General features: G+C 28.4%; 2 protein-coding genes across 2 annotated transcripts; both read left to right on the plus strand.

Moving 5' to 3' along the window:
• Positions 1-135: 135 nt before the first annotated feature.
• LOC113556945 (regucalcin-like) lies at positions 136-3,793 on the plus strand. The gene is made up of 6 exons (XM_026962189.1): positions 136-209; positions 914-1,098; positions 1,171-1,371; positions 2,813-3,037; positions 3,130-3,242; positions 3,361-3,793. Exons 1-6 carry the CDS (start codon positions 175-177, stop codon positions 3,607-3,609), a joined length of 1,008 nt encoding a protein of 335 aa, XP_026817990.1. The 5' UTR covers positions 136-174; the 3' UTR covers positions 3,610-3,793.
• A 6,966-nt stretch (positions 3,794-10,759) lies between these two features.
• LOC113557332 (regucalcin-like) lies at positions 10,760-13,150 on the plus strand. The gene is given in 7 exon segments (XM_026962794.1): positions 10,760-10,809; positions 10,875-10,957; positions 10,960-11,064; positions 11,141-11,341; positions 12,123-12,347; positions 12,437-12,549; positions 12,620-13,150. Coding segments are annotated over 7 exon segments (1,011 nt in total). The 5' UTR covers positions 10,760-10,774; the 3' UTR covers positions 12,869-13,150.
• The last annotated feature ends 9,464 nt before the right edge of the window (positions 13,151-22,614 follow it).

Below are 22,614 nucleotides of genomic sequence, written 5' to 3' on the forward strand. Positions count from 1 at the left end.
ATAATGACAGTACTATTATATCGTTATCTGAGTAGCCGTTTGTTGGACGTTGTCCCCGGGGAAATGGAAATCTGATTCGTTTTGTTTAACCAACCATAACAGTATAAAACCATATATATTGATTTTTTTTTTAATTTCTACAACAGACGCTGGCCGGTAAGTATCACGATCGTGATGTCTGTTTTCAGGTGTAATATTGTGTTCTTGAGGTAGGCGAAATATGGAGTAATATTAGTTTAACAAGTCAAGGGAACGCCATATCTACATTTGTTGTCTCATTTGTATAAGTGCCTCACATAGAAAGTAAAATTACATTTAGCAGATAGTAGTACTCGTTTAGTTTTGTTAGTTTTTAATATTTAAGTAAATTTACCTAAGCTCAAATTTATAGATACCTACATTATCTGTGTCTTCTAAGTTATAAGCATATTAAAATATTTTTCATATTTAAATTGTTTTCAAAAATTAAATATTGAAAAATAATTGTAAGAAATAATGTTCTTAGCTTTGAATTTAATAATAGATCTGAGAATTTTTAAATCACATTATCTTAATATATTTTTTTTATCTATAAATCTATAATATTATAATCACGGACGTATAATATATGTTCGTGATTAAAACTAACGAAACTTAACGTGTACAGCACTGCTGAATGTTGATTTCTTGTTATAGTGTTACGTACTCACATATGTTCGTATAACACTTATAATAACAGAGATAACAAATTTGGTTGAATTGACTATCACCGATTATATTAAAAAATTCAAAAATGAATTTCTGTAATTTCTGATAGTTCAACATTTGATATAAATGCTAGCTGTTAATTGTTAATATAAACACTTATGTAGAATTGAAGTCTGCAGTTAATAGTGTTGTACCTGACAACTATCAACGGGTTGGTATTTTTCAGTTGCCTCGCTATGAGTTGTGCTGTGAATTATAATGACGCGACTATCAGGGAGGTGGTCAGTGACGTGTTGGTGCATGGCGAAGGGCCGTTTTGGGATTCCGAAAACAACGTCTTGTATTTTGTTGATATATCTCAACACCGCGTTTACAGATTTTTTCAAAACCGTTTGGAACACGTCCAGCTAGGTGAGTAACACCTATACATTAGACTAAGAACAATTGTTTGTATTCCATTAGTTTGTCTATTTTTTTTCTTAGATGAAGAAGTAAGTTTTGTGATACCAGTTGCTGGACAACAAGGTCTGTTCGTTATCGGACTAGGCACTACGTTGGCCAGTCTCCGATGGAACCTCCACGAAAATATCCACAAAGTTGTTGAACTGGCTATCGTCGACCGCGATAAAGTCGGAAACCGGTGGAACGATGCTAAAGCGGATGTAAATGGTTACCTGTGGGCAGGTAAGTGCATGATGGCATAACGATGTCTAATCTTTCTCTCCAGTGTTAAAGTCCTTCTCAAATGAGATGAAAAAATTATTAAACAAAATAATTTTACATTTACTAACTATTTTGACATTATTTTAGATTCTCAGCGAAGTAATGAATGTATTGATTTTACAATGATATATATGTTTTTTCCTGTTAGTCATCACCTTTTAGAACAGTAAAATGACTGATTTTTAACTTTGAGGCCTTGAGGGTGATTTATGGTAGCAAATTGGATTAGTTGGAACTTTGAGATGTCAACAATAATAGATTCTTTATATTTTTCAAAATAATCGGGAAAAAAGAAAAAGTATTCTGGGTAAATGGGAATTTTTTCCCAAAATTAATTTATGATGAAATTGATTTTGTTTTTTTTTTGTGTAATTCACGAACAAATAACGGTTGATGATTGAAATTTTCACCAAAAGTTTTGTATTAACATTGAATATAAATGACAATGTTTTTAAAATATCTTTATTCTTTTATGAGTTAACAATTTGTAATTAGACTTGAAAACGCAAAGGAAAGGAATAACCATCAACATTACTTCTAATTTACGAACTTGTTGAAAGTTAGTTGTTATTGATTATTTAATAGATCACGTAGCTATTTACGTCTGAGACGACGGAAAGGGTTGTCAGGTAACACTAAACGTACGAGAGGAGTGTTTGGATAAGAGGGGGTTTGCGTGGTTGAAGACATTTTTATGAAATGTATTATAGTGTTTGAAAGCAAGTGTGGATATTGTTGGTATGTTGAAGTCATGATGTAGAATACGATTATTGTCTTACCAAGGGGCATAGAGAGGACACGAAAAGTTATTGATTAAAACGCTTAAAGCTTACTTATGTTTGAAATTTTTGAAGTTCCCCAGAGTTGTATGTCGTACATCGGGATTTAATATTTGTTTGTAAATTTATGTTTTATTTTTTAGAGAGATTTTGGATAGGAGTAGTCGAGTAGTGGTCTTTTTTAGAGTCTGACGTTAGGTTAGGTTAGCGATAATCTTTTTGATTTAATATGATCTGGCCAGGTTAGTCATTTTTCAAGGAGGGAACCTAAGTATTTGATAGAATTATTCATGAAGATAATTTGGTCATTTAGAGAATAATTTTTTAGGAATATTTTTAGGGTTGAGAGTAAAAGTGATGTAGGTAGATTATTTAGTTGTTTTCGTTGATTTTAATTTTCGATAAAATGAACCATTTATTTATATTGTATAAATGTGATTGATTATAAACATATACAATAGTTAATTAGTGAAATATTTTTAGTCAAGAATTCACCAACTGCTGACTTTTTTTGAGTGCTAATATTAAATATAGTAGTGAGAGGGGAGACTACGACACCTACCTTCATAATTTCTCTCCTGCCACTTAGTAATACGTAATCCTTGATGTCGAATGCGAAACAGGTACTATGGGATTCGAGGACACCGCCGGCAACATTCCACCGGAGCGCGGAACTTTGTACAAGTTGAACGATACCGGATGTTTTCAAAATCTTGAACCCGTATTACCAAATGTTTCCGTCTCCAATGGCCTAGCGTGGAACGATGATGGCACCCGGATGTACTATATTGATTCTCCAACCGGTCAAATAGCACTTTTTGATTATGATCCTGCTACGGCGATCATTTGTAAGTATTAAAATTTTGTTTACGTATTGATTCTATTACTATTATATTTTTTTACAAAATTTCTTATGTCTGACAAACTATTAATTCAACAGCGAACCGTAGAACGTTTTACGATTTTAAGACGGATAACATACCTGGCGTCCCTGACGGAATGACGATCGATGCCTACGGCAATCTTTGGATTGCCAATTACAACGGCGCTCAGGTATTATCATCAATGGTATAGTATATCACCAAATATACACCTACCAGTTACAACATCTATTTGACGTACAATTATGTTTAAAACGTTGTTATTACAAATGGTTTTAACGAATTGGCAGGTATTGCACGTGAGTGGCACCAGTGCAAAGTTGCTGGGCAAATTGAAAATACCCGCGGAAAAAGTTTCGTCGGTCACGTTCGGTGGTCCTCGGTTGGACAAGCTGTACGTGACGACAATTAGTCGTGGTGTAACGCCAGAAAAATTCAACGAATATCCGATGACGGGAAAGGTGTTAGAAGTGTCTGGCCTCGGTATTCGTGGTACACCAAATCGTCGAATTCGTGAAAAATGTTTTCGACTTTTGTAAAAGTTTGGCAGTGGTTTGAGCGAAATAATAATAATGTATGGTGGATGAATGGCGAAATACAAGCTATAAGTAACTGCTATAATATATTATATTATACCTATTATACCTATGCTAATTTTATTCATTAATGTCAAACAAAACTTTCGAATTTTAATTCTAATTCTGTTTAATCTATAATAAAATTATGACCATCGTAATATTATTATATTGTGATATTATAAATAGTAATAATGTAATTTTATTATTTATTACCGCGATAGTACTTCAATTATATAATACTTTGTTCATAACTGTAATGTATAAATAATAAACACTTAAAATTTTTATTTTATTTATATTCTGATAGTTATTTTTGACAAAACTCCTGGTAATTTACATTTTAAAATATATAAAGCTTAGGATGCTCAGGTTAGGTTACTCGTTTTAAATCATTGTTCATTACCATAACATGTTTTCTACGTCGTCCTTCATTTTTCGCATTTTTCGTTCATGGTAGTATCGATATATTATTATTATTTCTTTTTCGTTTGACATCTGAGGAACTAGACACTACGTGAGTCATGCCACTTTGGTAGTTACAATCTTACAACACCAGTGAGTTCGTTAAGCATGCTCATAGAGTTATATATTTTATGCCGTATTTATATTGCTAGCGTTTTCCTCACTAAAATTTAGAAATACGTATGTTAGTATTACTGCCTCGTCACGGAATACTACGTAAATGATAATGACATTACAATGTTACTGAATTAGGTTTTATGATAATTATACATTTTTTTTACTTGACTTTTACTAAAGAGTATCGTTGTATTGCTATTTGTTATTCAATGATACAAAAAAAAAATTATTTATTGTACATAATAATCAACATAATCAACTTAATACTCGGAATTGATTTGTAAAGGATTAACCAAAAATATTGATCATTGACAATAATAAATGTTTAAACATATCAGTACCTATATTTATTACTGTCAACACATTTTTATAATAAATTTAAATATTATGTAGGTAATACGTCATAGTATATTAAATTATCAATATCTTATAGTAATTTAAACTTTGTACTCGGATAGATCGAAATCAATTAACTATAAATATCTTGTCATCATTGTGTCGCGTAACGGTGTTACTATTGTACTAACGAATGTTTACTCTGCACCCACCGTAATTTCCTGAAAAATGTTTGTTAAATATCTAGGATGTACTTGTTTGGTTTTGGTTAAGGCGTGAAGTCGAAAACAAGTTTGAGGCATAGGCTGTAATCACAGTAGTGTTGAAAGTTGTCTTTACTTATTTTTCTAATAGCTCAGATTTATTCACATATCGTAGATTCTTAGACCCGAGTACTACTATACTTCTGTAATTCAGTTTTGATACGTTCGAGTCATCAGCAAAATAAATAACCTACGCAGTATTCCAAAGGTGAGTGGTTATATTTAATTAAAACATTAGTAGCTCGTACCGGGGCTTGTCTTGGTATCTCGGTGGCCTAGTCTGATTCTGGTACATACAAGCGCATTTTATCTTATTTTTTTCGAATCAATTTTTATTGAAACGACTTTATCTGTCTGTCAATGTCTTATAGGGGAATAGATTGTATCTAGTGTTTTACAAAGGCGTAATTTGAGTTTTAAATTTGGAGGGGGCAAATTATAATTTGCATGTATATATTGTGTGTATGCTCCCTGAGATATATAAAGCGAAAGGGCATATATACAAACCATTTGGGGGGGGGGGCTATGATTGATTTTGAGGGGGTTTATTTCTCCAAGCCCCCCTCAAATTGCGCTTATGGTATTCTAGTGCATTACTATTCACTTTTCTAGAAATTTAATTTCTAAAAAATAACTACAATATCTTAAACTGGCTAGGCTATAGCTTGAACGCAAAATATCTAATTTGGGACGTAACTCGATTTATACTCAAAAGGTATTAGTTGTTTACATTTTTAGATACAAATTCACTTTAGTTTCCTTTGTAATTGAATTACTAATCCATGTTCTTGGGCGTTGCTTTATTATAAAAGCGAGACAGTTGTAGATTCTTCCAGTTTATTTACAATTACTTTTAAATTAAACGTTTGCAAACTAAATTTGAATAGTATAGAGGACAAAGAAATCGTGAAAGTCGAGTTTAATGTGCTTATAGACCAGTGCAGGAGTAAACTGGCGGTGTCGAGTGATAAATGTGACCCATAAATAATAAAAGGTTTGTAAAGAGATCATTTTGCCTAAACCTAAATATTTTCATAAATTAAAACTGTTCTGATTTCTGAATAATGAGTTTCGGGGGTATAGGCACGTCATGTAATATATTGTTGATAGTTACATAATGTTAATCTATATATATTTGAGAAAAAGTTATATTCTTCTATAATAAGTGTGCACGTTAATAGGAAGTACTAATAATTTTTATCCATGGATTGAAAAATGTCCGTGTTTTATTTTCTGCCGTATGAATTTTTTTTCAAAACAATCATCGTTATCATCGAACTTGCGTAAAAACCATCACCCGATGTGATCGTCGAGTATCTATCCGGACACATATGTGCCAATTAAGAAAATATATTTTGTAAAAGCGTACTAAATGGTAATATATTATTTGGTTTATTTTCATGTTCTCATTAAGTAGGTAATAATCGCCTGACGAGTAGGTAATAGATATTTTAAATAATTTTAATAAAATACAACAAACATTAATTTTAATGTTTAACACTATATGTTGCTTTCATTTTAGATTCTGTGTATAGTAATTTGATTTTACAATGATGAGTCTTTTTTTAAACTTTTATTTATTTTGTCTGAAACTACTTTGTACTTACATTAACTTACATTGTGAGCAGCTCGCTTTATTTATTTATTTATTGAAAATAAAAGTTGTTTCTCTCTACCATATAAAAAAATGGAAAACGAATTTCTAGTAGATATGGTATAATTTTTTTTCTTTTATCAATATTTAAAAAAAATGTTTATCGTGAATTCACATAGCCTTTGTATGGGTGGTTATTTATCACTGATTAATATAAGCTCAAATTATTATGACACTAAATTACACGTAAAATAACAATTTATACGCGTATGATTTTTGTAATTTATGAAATATTAATAATTAGTTGACAAATTATAATTTTTTTTATACATAGTGACATTTAAAAAATATTTAGATATATTTTAAGGTATTTAAAAGTAATTATTGAGTTTTTAAAGTAGCTTTGGTTTTTCTATAAATGTTGATAAAAAATTTATTTATACCTCAAAAAGCTAGAAAATGTAAAATATAAAAATCTTCATAAGTTCTACTTTTTTATAGAAAATTTGATAAAGTAATCAAAAATACATAATATTATGCACAGTTCTTTTATTTATAGATTTCTTATAAAATGTTGATACAATTAGGTGTTTATTATATATATTATAATGTGTAATAAAGCTCTTCGTTTATTTGGGTTTATGTACTGTAACTGCTAATAATTCAATAACCTAAATTGATTTAAACTGCTATATTTCTCTCTGGTTCCTTCTATTTAAGAATAAAGCTCAGTAATTTGATATCCTTATCAAGTTAGTTTCATAAATACAATCGAACGTGTTCGGAACAGACTTTTACGCGTATTAGCTTATAAAACAAACAAAACTTATACATCTCTTGTGTAACTAGTAGAACATTTTAATATCGAGTCACTTGAAAAGAGAAGACAATTTAATGATGTGCTTTGGTTTTACAATCTTCAAATTGACTGTTCAGAACTATTGAGTTAAATACCTTTAAATGTCCTTTGTTTTACAACTCGTGTATCTCAAACATTCTACACAAATACCTCCCGCCAAAATTACTGTCTTTTTGCTCCGATTAATAAAATGTTAACTACATGAAATTCACTAAAAAGCTTTTATTTTTCAATGATAACTCATCCAGGTTAAAATCTGTAATCTAATCATAAATAATTTTCTATTTTTATCTTTTAATTATCTATACATTTTATTTATCATAGTTTTGTATACCTATTCAATATGTTGAATAACTTTAACTCTTATACATAATATGTTTTTGAACTGTATCAACTATACCTACTAAGTCCATTATGGGCGTTAATTATCATTACATGAATAATAACGATTTTTCCGACTACGTTTTTAATTAGTTTGTTATAGATTATAATACAAAAAGTATTAGGTTTCAAAAAGGAGTTTGCAACTTTTCCCCATTATTTGTATAATTATTTATTACATATAATTTTAAAGATATTTAGATTAATCTAAAGTTATTTTTACTTCGAACGACGAATATTTATATATTTTACGTTTCTATGGTACCTATTTATTTATTTATATTAATTGTTAATGAATGATAATGAAGGATTTAACATTATAATAGTTATAACTATTTTAGTCTAGATGTAATTTATTTTAATAGAAAATCATTTCAATTTACCGTATTAATAATAGATAATTATATAACTTGGCTTATATAATTAATATACATTAAAATATACTATAATTTATTATTAACAATTATTGTTTACCTATATACCTGGCTGGTATATATATACACGATAACACAATTTTTAAAATTACTTAATACAAAGTGTAGTCATTAACATCATTCATTGTGAAAAATTATAAGAAGGAACACGCGCCAGTATCAGTGAAGTATTTAAATTATGCATTTTAATTTTTGTGCATCTATCAATACGGGGCATAAAAAAAAAAAATATTATTAAAAAATAACCTCGGGCGGATGTGTCAACATAATTTGTCTCCATAAATAATCTGTTTTATATTTTGGAGGACGGAATTTATTATGCAAAATAATTAAAAATAAAATATTTAGTCTTTTGAGTTTGAAAAATTGACATCATCATATGTTTGTAATTCAAACTTCATTATGTTTGCTTTACCATTTATTGCACGTTTTAGACGGGAATTGAACGTTTTTTCTTTTAGCATAGAGTAAGTGCTCTCTGAATATGAAATAAACATATATAATAACGCAATAATTTACAAAATTCATTTTTATACCCATGCTATTAAAATTATACAGTATAGGTATAATAATATACCTATACTAAGTATCCTCTAGCTAGTCGAGCACTTCGTTGCGTTGCACAAAAATATGATCTTTGTATGTGATTCAAATGTTGCTCATTATTCGTAGACGACACCAAGGTGTTCCTTTTATACATGTATAGCTGACCTCGTGGTGGTGGGGGGAAGGGGTTAATTTCAGAGTGTAATATTTTGATTTTAATTCCACATACAGTTATATTATATATTATTTATTTATATTTAGTAACTAGTTATATTTCGTGTAGTCCTCTGTATATTTCTCATGGCAGATGGACTGTTATACAAATTATTGACATGGTACTCAACTTATACATCTATATCTAATAGAGTGCGGTTGTTATAATATATATATTTTTTATTTATTATTATATCAATGGATTTGATTCGTCCTTGGCTCTGTTTTCAGCTAAATATTTTAAAATATTTATTTTTCCTTTTCACTTTGTGTGTGACGAAACAGCTTATAGGCCATCTATTTTCCGCCACAGTAAGAAGATTAAACGGAACGTCTTACGGAAAGTTTGTCTATCTCACATTGATACATATGCATTGTTAGAGGTAATACTATACTTTTGATGGTTTGTACGCTTTTAGTGTTTATATACACCGGAGAAACTTTTGTGTAAGGCGTATCAACAATAATATTTTGTATGAAATAAATAATTCATTATTTTAAAATATTTCTTGGTTATAATTTTATTGAAATATTCAAACGGAAAATAAAAACTCAATCACTAAAAAATATAATTCTTTTGAAACAAATAGTACCTAAATTGTCTTAAACGATAAGACAATACGCGTCATCTATTTTTCAAAAAAATTATTGGTCGATTCTAAATTTGTAACTTTTTTGTTTAATATAGTTGTTAGTCTGTTAAATTTATAAGTGATTACCGTAGAATGGTTTAAGTAGGTTCGTATAACAAATAGTTTAATATTAATATAAATATTTATTATTAAATTTTATAATATAAAATTGTTATTGTGTTCAGTGCTTACTATACATAAAGTAAATAATAATATATGTAAAAAAGTTTCAATTCCCTATGAATGGTACTTTTTTACTATTCATGTTATTTTAATATTTCATTTTGTAAAAATGTGTACTTATACCAACTCAATTTTCTTCAGTATTTAAAATAATTCATATAATAATTTCGTCAATTTGACGAATTTCATTTTTTATTCACCTCAATTATTTTAAAAATATTAGGAATGTTGTATTTTTGATCCCTCAAATTACTAACTAGATCCAATTTTCTACCAGAAAAAAACCACTTTCAAAGGAAAATAAAATTTATCACTGAAAATCGAATATATTGATTGATCCACTCAGAATCTAATTTTTTTTAAATATCAAGTGATCATTAAATTAAATTTTATACAAGATCCAAGATCCAAAATATAAAATGCATAGAATTATCTACGATTTATGAATATTTTTACTCAATTGTAATCTATAATTATATTCAAAAAAGGCTAATCTCCCGCATAAAATAAGTACAACTCGTACTTGTTTTATATTTAGTTGTGTAAAATAGATTATTCATAGATGGCCTGATTTTAAAAACATTATTACCTTGTAGTATTTTTATGGTTTTATTATTGAGGTATAGGTAGTGTATAATTGACTAATATATTATGAACATATTAAAAATTGTATTTTGTTCTGTCTATACTCAATAGTAACCAGATTTTAGAAATCTTCATGGTTATATATTAATTAATTAAATTGTTTTAGATTTATTAACTGTGTATCTATATATTTCCGCTTATATTGCTTTCACACTTATTTGACATAAATATTATTGGTAGTTGACAAGGTATCAAGGTAACTGTAGATTGATAAAATTATTCAAATTAAACCCGCAACGTTATTATCTGAATATAATTTTTTGGAATTCGTTCCTTGTGAAAACGAATAAACGATGCGCGTATTATAGTGTTACCGTATTAATTTAAACACTCTCCAATAGACCGTCAAATCATTAGCAAACCACAAGGTAATTAATATTTATCATTCCTTTACTGACTACAGTATGCCACGAGAATATATAATATTATAGTTGTGCACTTGTACGAGTGGTTCAGTCACGATGTCGATTCTCAAGTGTAATGTTGTGTTCCTAAGGTACTGAACCATTCACTCCTCATCTGTACTTACCGAAAAGTTTAAATTTTATTTTATTTTTTTAGTTTGATGGCGGCTGTGACATGTGGCGCTGTTAATTATAATAGTGCGTCGATCAGGGAAGTGGCCGACGACGTGATGGTGCACGGCGAGGGCCGTTTTGGGATTCCGAGAACAACGTCTTGTATTTTGTAGACATTTCTCAACAACGTGTTTACAGATTTTTCCAAAACCATTTGGAATATGTTCAATTAGGTTGATATATTTTATATTATAATACATTTTTGGAGATTTTATTGTATATTTGATTTATTTTCTTTATGCCTATTAGATAGTAACGTGGGTTTTGTCATCCCAGTTCGCGGACAACAAGGCCTGTTTGTCATTGGTTTGGGTACAACTTTGGCCAGTCTCCGATGGAATATTAACGAAAAAACTAATAAAGTCATTAAGCTGACCACCGTTGATAATAATAAACCAGGTAACCGATGGAACGATGCAAAAGCAGACAACAACGGGTACTTGTGGGCAGGTAAGTAAATATAATAATAATCTTTATTAGCAGTGGCGGCGCCAGATATTTTTTATTATGAGGGGAGGGGGAGTGTTACGATACCGGACCAAATTTTTTTCTGGTGTGGCATTTGTGTATGGCTACTCGATCACCCGTGAATTTGATTATACCATATTTTCAGAAAAGTATTGCTAAAAATATTTTGGGTACAATATGTTATATTTCTAAATAAATAATCAAAAAATATACCTACTATATTATTATCACAAATGTACTGTAGTAAAACTTCAAATTTCTTCCGTTTTCTTTTATTTGTGTGTAATAATATATAACTTTTTATTTTTTAATGTATGAGATTTTAGAAAGTTTGAAGTTTATTAACTTTATTCAGTATTTTTATTTATAAATGTGCTAAAAAGCATATTGAATTTGAATAAAACAGTCAATCTTAAAATAATATAACTTAAGTCTAAAAACTCTTTAAATAACTTAATAATATTTTATATATTAATAACGATTTACAATTTCTTTAATTACTTACATATTTTTAACATTAAATTATAGGGCGGGGGGCACTGGCCCACCCTTGTCACCGTATAGCGCCGCCACTGATATTATCATACTTTTAAAAGAAGAGATGTTAAATCTTCTAAATAAAAATTAGTATACAATTTTAAATTAAATATTCCATTTTTATTTCTAAATTGTTCGTACCTACAAATAATCGTAACCCAATGGGATTATTATATGCATTGTCATTTTCTAATTGTAAAATAAAGCGAAACAAAAACTGTGTCAGGCACCATGGGATTCGAAGACGCCGCAGGAAATATCCCACCGGGACGTGGAACTTTGTACAAGCTAAACGACACCAGTTGTTTTGAGAGCTTAGAACCCGTCTTACCGGGCGTTTCTGTTTCCAACGGGCTGGCGTGGAACGGCGACAGTACAAGGATGTATTACATAGATTCGCCGACCAAGCAAATTGCGGTTTTTGACTACAACCCTGTTACGGCTGCTATTTGTAATAATTTCTTTTGAATTCAAATAATTATGTTTTTTTTTTCCAAAAGTAATATCTTACAATCACGATTTATTCCAATTTCTCAACAGCGAACCGGAAAACGTTCTACGATTTCAAGACGGACAACATACCAGGCGTCCCTGACGGTATGACGATCGACGCCAACGGTGATCTTTGGATCGCTAACTACAATGGCGCTCAGGTAAATCTATGAATTTTTGGTGTTGAAATTATGTTCTTATAAATTACTTAATACATTGATACATTGATAGGTACTGCATGTGAGTGGTAAAAGCGGGAAGTTGTTGGGCAAGTTAAAGATTCCGGCCGAAAAGGTTTCATCTGTCACGTTTGGTGGACCAAAATTGGATAAACTATACGTAACGACAATTAGTCGTGGAGTGACACCAGAAAAATTCCATGAGTATCCGATGACGGGAAAGGTATTAGAAGTGTCTGGCCTCGGAGTCAAAGGTACAAAGAATAGTCGAATACACGAAAAATGTTTTCGACCGTCGTAAATATTTAGTTTCGTGAGCAAAAAGTAATTCACGTTTTATTAAACATGACCTCGTCGTACAAAAAAAAAAAAATCATAACTGTAACGTCGTTTAATACATATTTTATATCTAATTGTATTTTAATTATTTTCTTTATGATTTTGTTCGTGACTGTTATGGCGACCACGACTAAAGATTAATTTTCCAATGTATGTTTACACTGTACCCACCACCTTAATGTATTTGTACAATGTTATACACTTATATATATAAATAAAAGCATATTGTTTATTATATTTTAAATATTCACTAATAAATATATATTAGTATTAATTATATCCCACCTGCCACTTATTAGAAAATTGAATATATTGTCATATTTAAATAATAAAAAATAAAAATAAATGTATTATTATTCGAGTATTTAGGTATAGGCCACTAAATATAGGTAAAATATTAATGATATGTTTTTAATTACCTTATTTAAAGTTGAGACATTTCGAACAGACTTTAAGAACATTAATACTCGTTTTTAACTAGGCATTTAATCACAGAACTATAAAAATATATATTTTTTATAGTTAATATTATGTTGATATATAAGTGATAAACCTATCACTATAAGTATATATAATATAATATGTTTCCTTTTAAAAGTTACACGAAATATTGTCAAAATCATTAAATAGTGTGTTTTTTGCGCTCGGAAACCCTACATCAATCCGAGGTCATTGGACTGAAATACTTCTTGTTATCTTTTAAAGGAAATACACTGTATAATATATATTATGCATACACTGATAGACTATTAAGGTGTTATGATTTATGTGTATAAAGAAAATGATAAAAATTTAAAAAGTGTATATATATAAATAAAAGTATAAACAATTATATTTTACACTAAAATAATGTGTCATCATTCAAATAATAAATATACTGTTATATAAAAGCGTTTTTATGCTTTATGCATTTATTGTATCTTAGATACTTAAACAAATCGTCGATAATTATCAGAATATGAATAACCTCGTATCATGATAACTATTATGTAATGCTTATTCTATATGTTTTATAATATGTAGTATAGCTACGTGATAATATCATTATGTATATTAATTGATATCAATTTAAAATATGTTTATAAAGATTTAAAAATTGATTTCGAAATCATTGAATCCCACAACTGATAAATTAACTTAGTATTAAATTATAATAACCTTCTAGTAGACTACTTATAGCTGTTTGAAAATAAATTGGTTTGCCAGTTTTCTTATATTCTAAAATGTAACTTTTGTAATTAATAACTATGTAAACTAACTTTAGACACTTCATAAATTGACGGTTTCTTTTCACTAGTTTACGTATACTTTATACCTATCACATACATCACATATTATACAATTATAATTAATGTACAAATTATAAATTTCAAAAAAACGTATGTTCGTTAACACAGGTTTGGCAGTGAAAGTGATTGTTGAGTCTTAGACTCAACTTCGGTAATTTTCATCAACTGAAAATAATTTTGTTTTTTTCTTTTTAAATATTTGCAAAAATCAATACTGTATTGCTTTAAATAAACAATAGTTTTAAAATGATGGAAGACTGAGGATTAGTGATTTTTTTAGGTGACTTTCACAATACATTCGTTTCATTCACGTACCTGGTTGACAATGCAAATTTTACTTGGAAAAAATAAATAACGGTGGAATTTATATAAATTGTGAGAAAGGGCTTATCGAATTTGGTTTTGAATATTTTCTATAAACCAATTGTTGTTGAATATAATAAATATTTTATTTTTTAAGTTGAAAAAGGTAGACAGTCTAAAAACAATCACGTATACCTGTAAACTTCTAAAAAGCAAAAGTCTGACATATTATATATTAATACATACGATGATGTCAAGACAAAATATATAATAGAAATATGTCTTGTGACGTTTTATAGATATGATGATGATATTAACATTTGACGGATGAGGTATAATTTTGTTAACTTAAAAAATTCGTAAATCTTTTTCGAGAGCTTCAATCAAACACCAGCAGGGACCTGTTGCCACACATCACTTATTTTAGTGATTATCCAATTATAGCTAATCGTTCGCTACCATAATACTACCGGCACTTGTGGTACATTCATAATTTATTTAGAAGTTAAAAATTTTATATTTTGATTACTTACCCTAAATAACTTTAAAAAAGAATTCTTAGTTTAAATTAAATTTGTGTTATCATGTCTCGATATTATAGTTACATAGTGCGAGTATAAATACATACTATAATTAAGTGGGTTTATTTTAATTTAAGTCTATTTAGTTATCGTTGGGCATATGTTTATTATAAAATTTTTTAAATTTCTCTTTCATAGATCCTTAATTTTGATTTATCTCCTTCTTTAATCGGGTATGGCAGCTAAGAGTTATAGTATAAAAACTATTTCATTTGTATTTTTTTTTTATTCGTATCTATAAAATAAAAGTTATTACGCTCGTTTATTCAAAAAACATTTTCGATTAGTCATTTTAGTCTGCTTTTAACTGTGTCTTATATTTGTAAGTCTGAAACATGCATAATAAACTATAGAACTGGTCTTATATTAGATATTATATATCATAGATACTTGCTGGTTTATTTATTTTACCGTAGCTTAGATTTGAAAATTCTATAAATATTTAGGATTAAAATATTTCATAAAACATTTTGTTGAATACCGGTATTTGTATTATTCTGATTGTCTAAAGTTATATCATATGTACTTGAAGTACTAGCTCATTATGCAGTTTCCGACCATTAAGTAAGAGGATTCTCCGTTCCTCGCTCATCAATAGTCAATACCATAGACTATAGAGTATATGCACTACATATACAATATCTTCCACTGTAATAATTATGCCAATATTGATCTCCCTCCATCATTACTTCTGTCATTATATTCAGCAACCTTCCTTCCGGAGTTCCGATTATTATTAAATCATCTGAATTTACGAATTAATAATATATTATATACACTCACTCAATTGGAGGCTTTGTTCTCACCTATAAGGGGTTCCCCTTAACACTTTTAACTACGATGTCTATAGTGCCAAATTAAATAATATCAATGGAATATTTTGTTCCCATTACAGTCTTCCTTGTATTGATGGTAACGTGGATGATAATATTGTATTTATTGACTAGATTATCGATTGAATGTTCTTGAGTTTGAAAATTACACCATCATAGTGAGATTACTTCAGTGGAGAAGAGCCTTTCTCCAGATTTTCCTAATACATATAGTTATTGTACTATCAGGGCCTATTTTAGTGCTTTGTACTTGTGACTAAAAAATAAAGAAAAGTTTATTTTTTCAACAGTATACATTGTACTCGTATATATTATATATGATTCGAGTTTTTCACATTTTTTGTATTTTTTGTATTATAATTTATTGACTGTTTGCGTTATTATATAGGTATTATGTAATCGTTAAAGTTACAAATACATTTTTATAATTTTATAATTTATGCTTAATTTATTATACTTTAATGACTAACAAATATTTTGAATAAATTTAATACTTTGTTTGTAACTTGTAATTTATAATGTGACATTTAATTTGTTGCTAGATGCCTAAATATAGAGTAATTTGTAATTGATATAGATTCGTATTTATAAATGAAAATGTAATATACTATAATTTTAGAGCAATATTTTGTCTATCAAGACGAGAATACTCGAATTTTCGAGTATTTTTGGTTTTTACTACTGTACAATTTATCGGATGCCGGAAATAAGGCCGCCTATGATCAACTTATACTTTCCTGAATTTATTTTGTTAGTTATCTATTTTCTTAATGTATTAAATGTATCTTTGTTATTAATTTTCTTTAAATTTACTAGAATTAACACTTAAAGTGTTATTAAATATTCTGCGTTTAGAAATTTAACACCACTGTAGTTTAGCTTTTGTTTCAGATTTACCAATCAAATTAATTTTAGTAGTTAGTAAATCTGTTACTTATTTTACACTTTTTGAGGTAGTAAAAATGCTTCGATTTTCAAAAATCGGCCTAGTTTCTGGTAGAAAATTGATTCTATTCACCTAATTTAGGGGGGCTGAAGTAAAATATTCTTGCAAAAAAATGAATAGTATTTTGTAGTTAAAAAAACATAATAACTTTTCGTTTTATATTTAAGTATTGAAAATGCAATACAAGATTCATCAGAAGTTGGTAGTTCATACTGAAACCATAAAATCTAATACATATATAATATAAAAGCAACTAATTTTTAAAGAATTTTAAGTTTAAATTTGGATGAAATTACTAATTTATAAATAACGATGATAACTATTTTGTTATAATTTAAAAACATAATTTATGAAAACTTAAATGTTTTTCGTAAATTATATTATGAATTTCATAAAGTACTATGATATTTTTAATTTCTTTTAAGATATTATTAACTATTTATATCTACTATGAATTTATTTTAAATTTAAAAATAAATTTTTTGTTTACGGTATTTACAGAAAGATATTATTTCGTTTTGAGCTATATAAGTTTATATAATGTAGTATAAATTATTGTAGTAATTAAATAATAATAATATAATAAATACAATATTTACAGATAAAATTAACCATTCTACCGTAATTACTAAAAGTAAAGTAATACTTAAATAGCTTTATCAAAAAAAGATATAATGAAATAAACTTAGTGATATAGGCTGATATACCGTCTTCGTTCAGAATCGTTTTTCGTATGCAATAATATTATATCTATGAATTTTAATTTAAACACACACACACAACAGTAACCCATTCGAAATCCGATGTACGGCGAAGGGGTAATCACTTGTCTACCTTTTTACTCGTAATTGTATCGCGCGCTTAAACAATTCGTATAGAAACTATAAAATATGCAGTAGGTACCATAAGAAGGTTATTGAGATTATTTCTGCTCGTAAAAACATATGAATGTATGATTCTAACACACTTATAAGTGTTATAACCATTAACCATGACATTGTACTATTTTATTATAATACATTAAATATATTGTACATTATTTCAACTAAATGATTCGTTTTATTCAAACAATCAAATTTAAAAATTATAGTTAATGGAGTAACATGGATATAATTAGATTGGTCACGGTCATATATATTCATATCGCGGTTTATTACCTCGAGTGGTAATGATTCGCTGACAAGCATACTGAATAATACATTATTATTAGGTTTGCAAGAATAGTATAATTACTCTAAACGCGTAACGTTTTGTTATTATAATTATCGTTTTATATTTTCATTTTACAAGTACAAGCATTAAATATAATAATAACGAAAATAGGTCGATTTAACGTGCTTAAGTCACCGTAAGTATTTCCTTGAGTTAAAATCTATAAACCGCGACGACAGTAACATTAGCGATTACTGTAGGGCATACATAGGCTCGGTTTACTACAGTTGATTTATAATATCTCTACTGTCTATAGACGACGGCGCATATGAACGAAAATAAGAAATCCATTACAATTTACGAGCTATTATTTGTACATTTTTAACTCAACGAGCTCTAAAATTCAAAGATAATAAATATTAGTATATTTTATTGAAATTTACTTCACAATGCCGAGGAAAGCGCCTGCGATTTCCAACAACGTCTCATTCGTCTCAATATTATATATGTAACGGTTCGCGGTCTTCATTCACTGTTGTAATCGGATGATCTTGGAAGATTGCTGGACAGCACTCCTACACACCGCGACTACATCTGATCACGTAAATAATATATATATTATATTATATAGAATACTGGCAAAAACTATACGAGGCCCGGACCCGGACGTGACCGACGACACGGTCTGCGCGAGAACCTCGGCCAGCATTTCGGTAATCCCATTCACATCCATTATAAAACGCATCCGTCGCAATTCGTTTGCCACTTTTTTACGTGCTCGCCCGCAACGGATGTACACATATACATTTAGGATATTATTGTATGTTATCCCGGACAACTTTTCCGGACCGACCCGTACGACGGTCGACGATCGTCATTCCACCCGTTTTTCTAATAATAGTCGTCTGACACGAAATCTGTTCAGTTTTGATCGGCTGTAAAAATGAAAAAAAGAAAAAAAGTGTAACCGCGGTAACTGCGCTCTACTGTACAGTCGAGTGCGCCTCGTCGAGGCGTAATTAATAAGTCACTATATAATGCACGATGTGTTAAATTTGAATTCAATGATACGAAAAACGTTTCTGAACGAAGACTGTTGTTAGCCTACACAACTAAGAAAATTTGATGATAAATGTAAATTTCAATTACAGCAATTTATTTTACTATTAGTAAAGTTATGCATTAGGTTGAATTAATTTTTGCCGAAAACATTACTTTTAAAAATGCCATTATGTGTATATAAAATATAATGATATAGATAAGGTAAAAGTTTCTAATTCCTATGATTGATATTTTTTAATTACAACAAAATAACTAAAATAGAAATTATTTGTTCAAATACCTATAATCTTACGAAATTTGAACTTAAAGTGTCTATAAAAAAAATTCTGTGTTAATAAATTGTTTTTGGTTACATAATGAAGTAGGTGCATAAGAAGAAATGTGTATTATATTTTCAAGCCTTAGCTTTAAAAATTGAACTTGGTAACATTTAATAAATTAAGTTATTAAGATTCCATACTAGTGCAAGCAACAATTAAAAAAATAGTCCAAGTCACTTTCATCAAATCCACCACTGGTTATCCGTCATGCTCTTAAGTCTCGACAAAAAGCGCACGAGGTGAACTCAAGCTATGTAGTTATTTGCACCTGTAGCAGTATAGCAGCTGCGTTTCGATCGATTGACAGATGTGCTGGGAAAGGGTGGGAGGGAGGGAATTTATGAGAATATGTTTCAACCCCCTCAATATAATATACACGAATAATGAGGTTTTTTTGCAACTGACACGTAATATAGTTATAAAAACTACCTACGTTATAAACATTGCAGTATGCCTACGCTGAAAAATTAAAAACGCAAAAAAAAAAAACACTAAATTTATTTTAAATGCGCACATAACATCAGCCACTATTTCAAATTATTTGTAACCACGTATTATCTACAATGTTTATATGGGAGTTGAAATATTCATAAATATATACAATATTCAATGTATTAATTGCATGTATTTTTAATAAATAATGTAATAAAAATAGTGACTATAATATTGTATGGGTGAATAATACATTATTATAGAATATACACTTACAACAACAATTTCATAATATAAAATATTGCGTACCTAAATGTATATGAAATTTTATGAAGGTGTAACATATTTTAAAGATATAATAATTATTATTATAATCATATTAGGTACAGCGAATTTATAATATATTAGTCTGCTGTTTTTTGTAATCGACGACCAATCTGTATCGGCCAATGTCACAGGCCATAGCTCATATGATGTCCATTAAACTCGCGTTGGCATTCGCGTTTACCTACGTTTTCCACCAAAGTTAAAACGAGTCTAATGGTTACAGAGTGTAGCACTTTTTTAATTACTATTCGGTTTGACAGAAATGTATGTATACGTGCACAAAATAGTTATAATATGAATACTTATAAAATATAATTATGCGACTATCAGCCGATGTTGTTCATCTGATATCAATATGTTTTTTTTTACGATCTCTGTTGATCTCAAACGTCTGCAGTAGTGGTGTAATTAGATTATTTGTTCTAATACTAATATTTTTATACAGGCCCGCAAGCTAACCTAATTCTGTTTGGAATTTATTCATTTTCAGCCCTACTGATTTGAGAAGCGGGCGAAATTACCATAATATTTAATTATTAATACGCAAATGTATACCTTGCGTGGTATAAATAACACCACTGTTTAACGTCCTAAACAAACTCTTTGAGATTTTAATGTTGTTTATCTTAGTAAATAGTCGCTTTAAAGGGATTTGGTAGTGATTATTTTTGTCGTTGTCTAACTTTGTTTAATACACACGGAACATAGATATTTAAACGTGTTTTTTGCCAAACGTACCTATTGATTTAGTACAGTGATAATACATTTGAAAACAGATTTAAATTTGTCGTTAAGTCTACTGGACATACATTTTTTCACATTTTTTATTTTATCTCCTTGAATTCATAAAAAAGTTACATTAAAAAATCATCATGTTTAAATTTTCGACAAAATTAAAATGAAAAAGAAAGAAAAAACGAGGGAAAGACGATCTTAAGTAAACTTAACGACAAATTTCACTAGGTGGATACATTAAAAAAAAAAACTTTTATACATTTTTATGTTCCACGTCTATTATACAAAGACAGAAATAGTTGCTGTTGAGTTCTCTTAATTTATTATGATGGTAAACCTATAAAAATCAATCGGTAATAAAATATAAAAATTGTATCGTATATACTTGCACTTTTTTCACCTATTTATTTCAATTGAATTTTTGTTGTACGATTGGTTATATCCATATGGAATATACTTAAAATTGTGTTTAAGTATTGGTTATAGAATCTTTGATGACTGGTATACGTGCATTTGACTTTTTAATCTTTTTTATTTTAGCAAAATTTTTATTAATAATTATTATTATTATCATTTGCATTTTGCACTATACCAATTAGATATAGGTAATAGGTCTATTTAAGTTTTTAATTTTAGTTTCAATATTTAAACGTTAATATTATTTATTAGCGTGTAGTTTATTTAAGGTATAAGCTTTAAAATTTAAACGAATAGGTAAATAGTAGTTTGAATGTATTTTAGTTACTTAATGTCCGATAAAATTGATAGTATGTTTTGACAGTTAATTTATTCAAGACGTTTAGTAAAATGTTCAGGTTGATGAAACTTGTTATGTAAACATTTTTTGAATATTTGTTTCATTGTTCCTGTCATGAACAGAATTATTATACGATTTTAAAATGTGGATGTTTTTATAAGAATAATATTGTCTATTTTATTTAGAATTCAGATGATTCGATACACCAATATAGTAAATACAATTTTTTTTGCATTTCTTAAGATTTTAATTATTGAAAATTTAGTACACATCAATGTCTCCAATAGATATTTAAATATAATACTTTTTTCAAAATATTTGAAACCGGACTCAATATTGTTAAGAGTTATGAGTTAATGATGATTTTAACATTGGTTTTTATTTCCTCATATTATTTATGTTAGGTAAATATTAATGTTATGTTGTGTTGTAAGTCTATTGTAAGATAATAGTATAATGTTGCTTATTATTTTATTGATTTTATAGATAACTTCTAATGATACTATCGAAAGTATATGAATACAATGTCAACATTGTAATCTATACATAAAAGTTTAAACAGAAAAAATTGTAAAATAATATGAAATACTTATAAAAATAATATCTTATGATCAGCGTTCAATTTTTATAATTACTTAATAGGATATCGATGCACTATTTGTTTTCTCTCTCCGACACACGTGTGATGTATATTTTATTTTGGTTAAACATTCTGAGAAAAGCTAACAGTGCATTGCCATAGTAATTAATTTTATTAAAAAACTATATTATTTGCAAAGATTGTACTTAGATAAATATATTTGTTGAGATTGTGTTAATTTTATTACTTGATATGGTTATTCTTATTAATTGTAAAATGTTAACATAAAGATGTAAAATGTACGTGACACGTGTTACTAATTGTTATTTGTAAATGTATTCCTAATATAATATAATGGTCGTAATAAAAATATGTATATGTTTCTAGTTTC

This window comes from Rhopalosiphum maidis, chromosome 1, assembly GCF_003676215.2.
Source record: "Rhopalosiphum maidis isolate BTI-1 chromosome 1, ASM367621v3, whole genome shotgun sequence".
NCBI classification, from domain to species: domain Eukaryota; kingdom Metazoa; phylum Arthropoda; class Insecta; order Hemiptera; family Aphididae; genus Rhopalosiphum; species Rhopalosiphum maidis.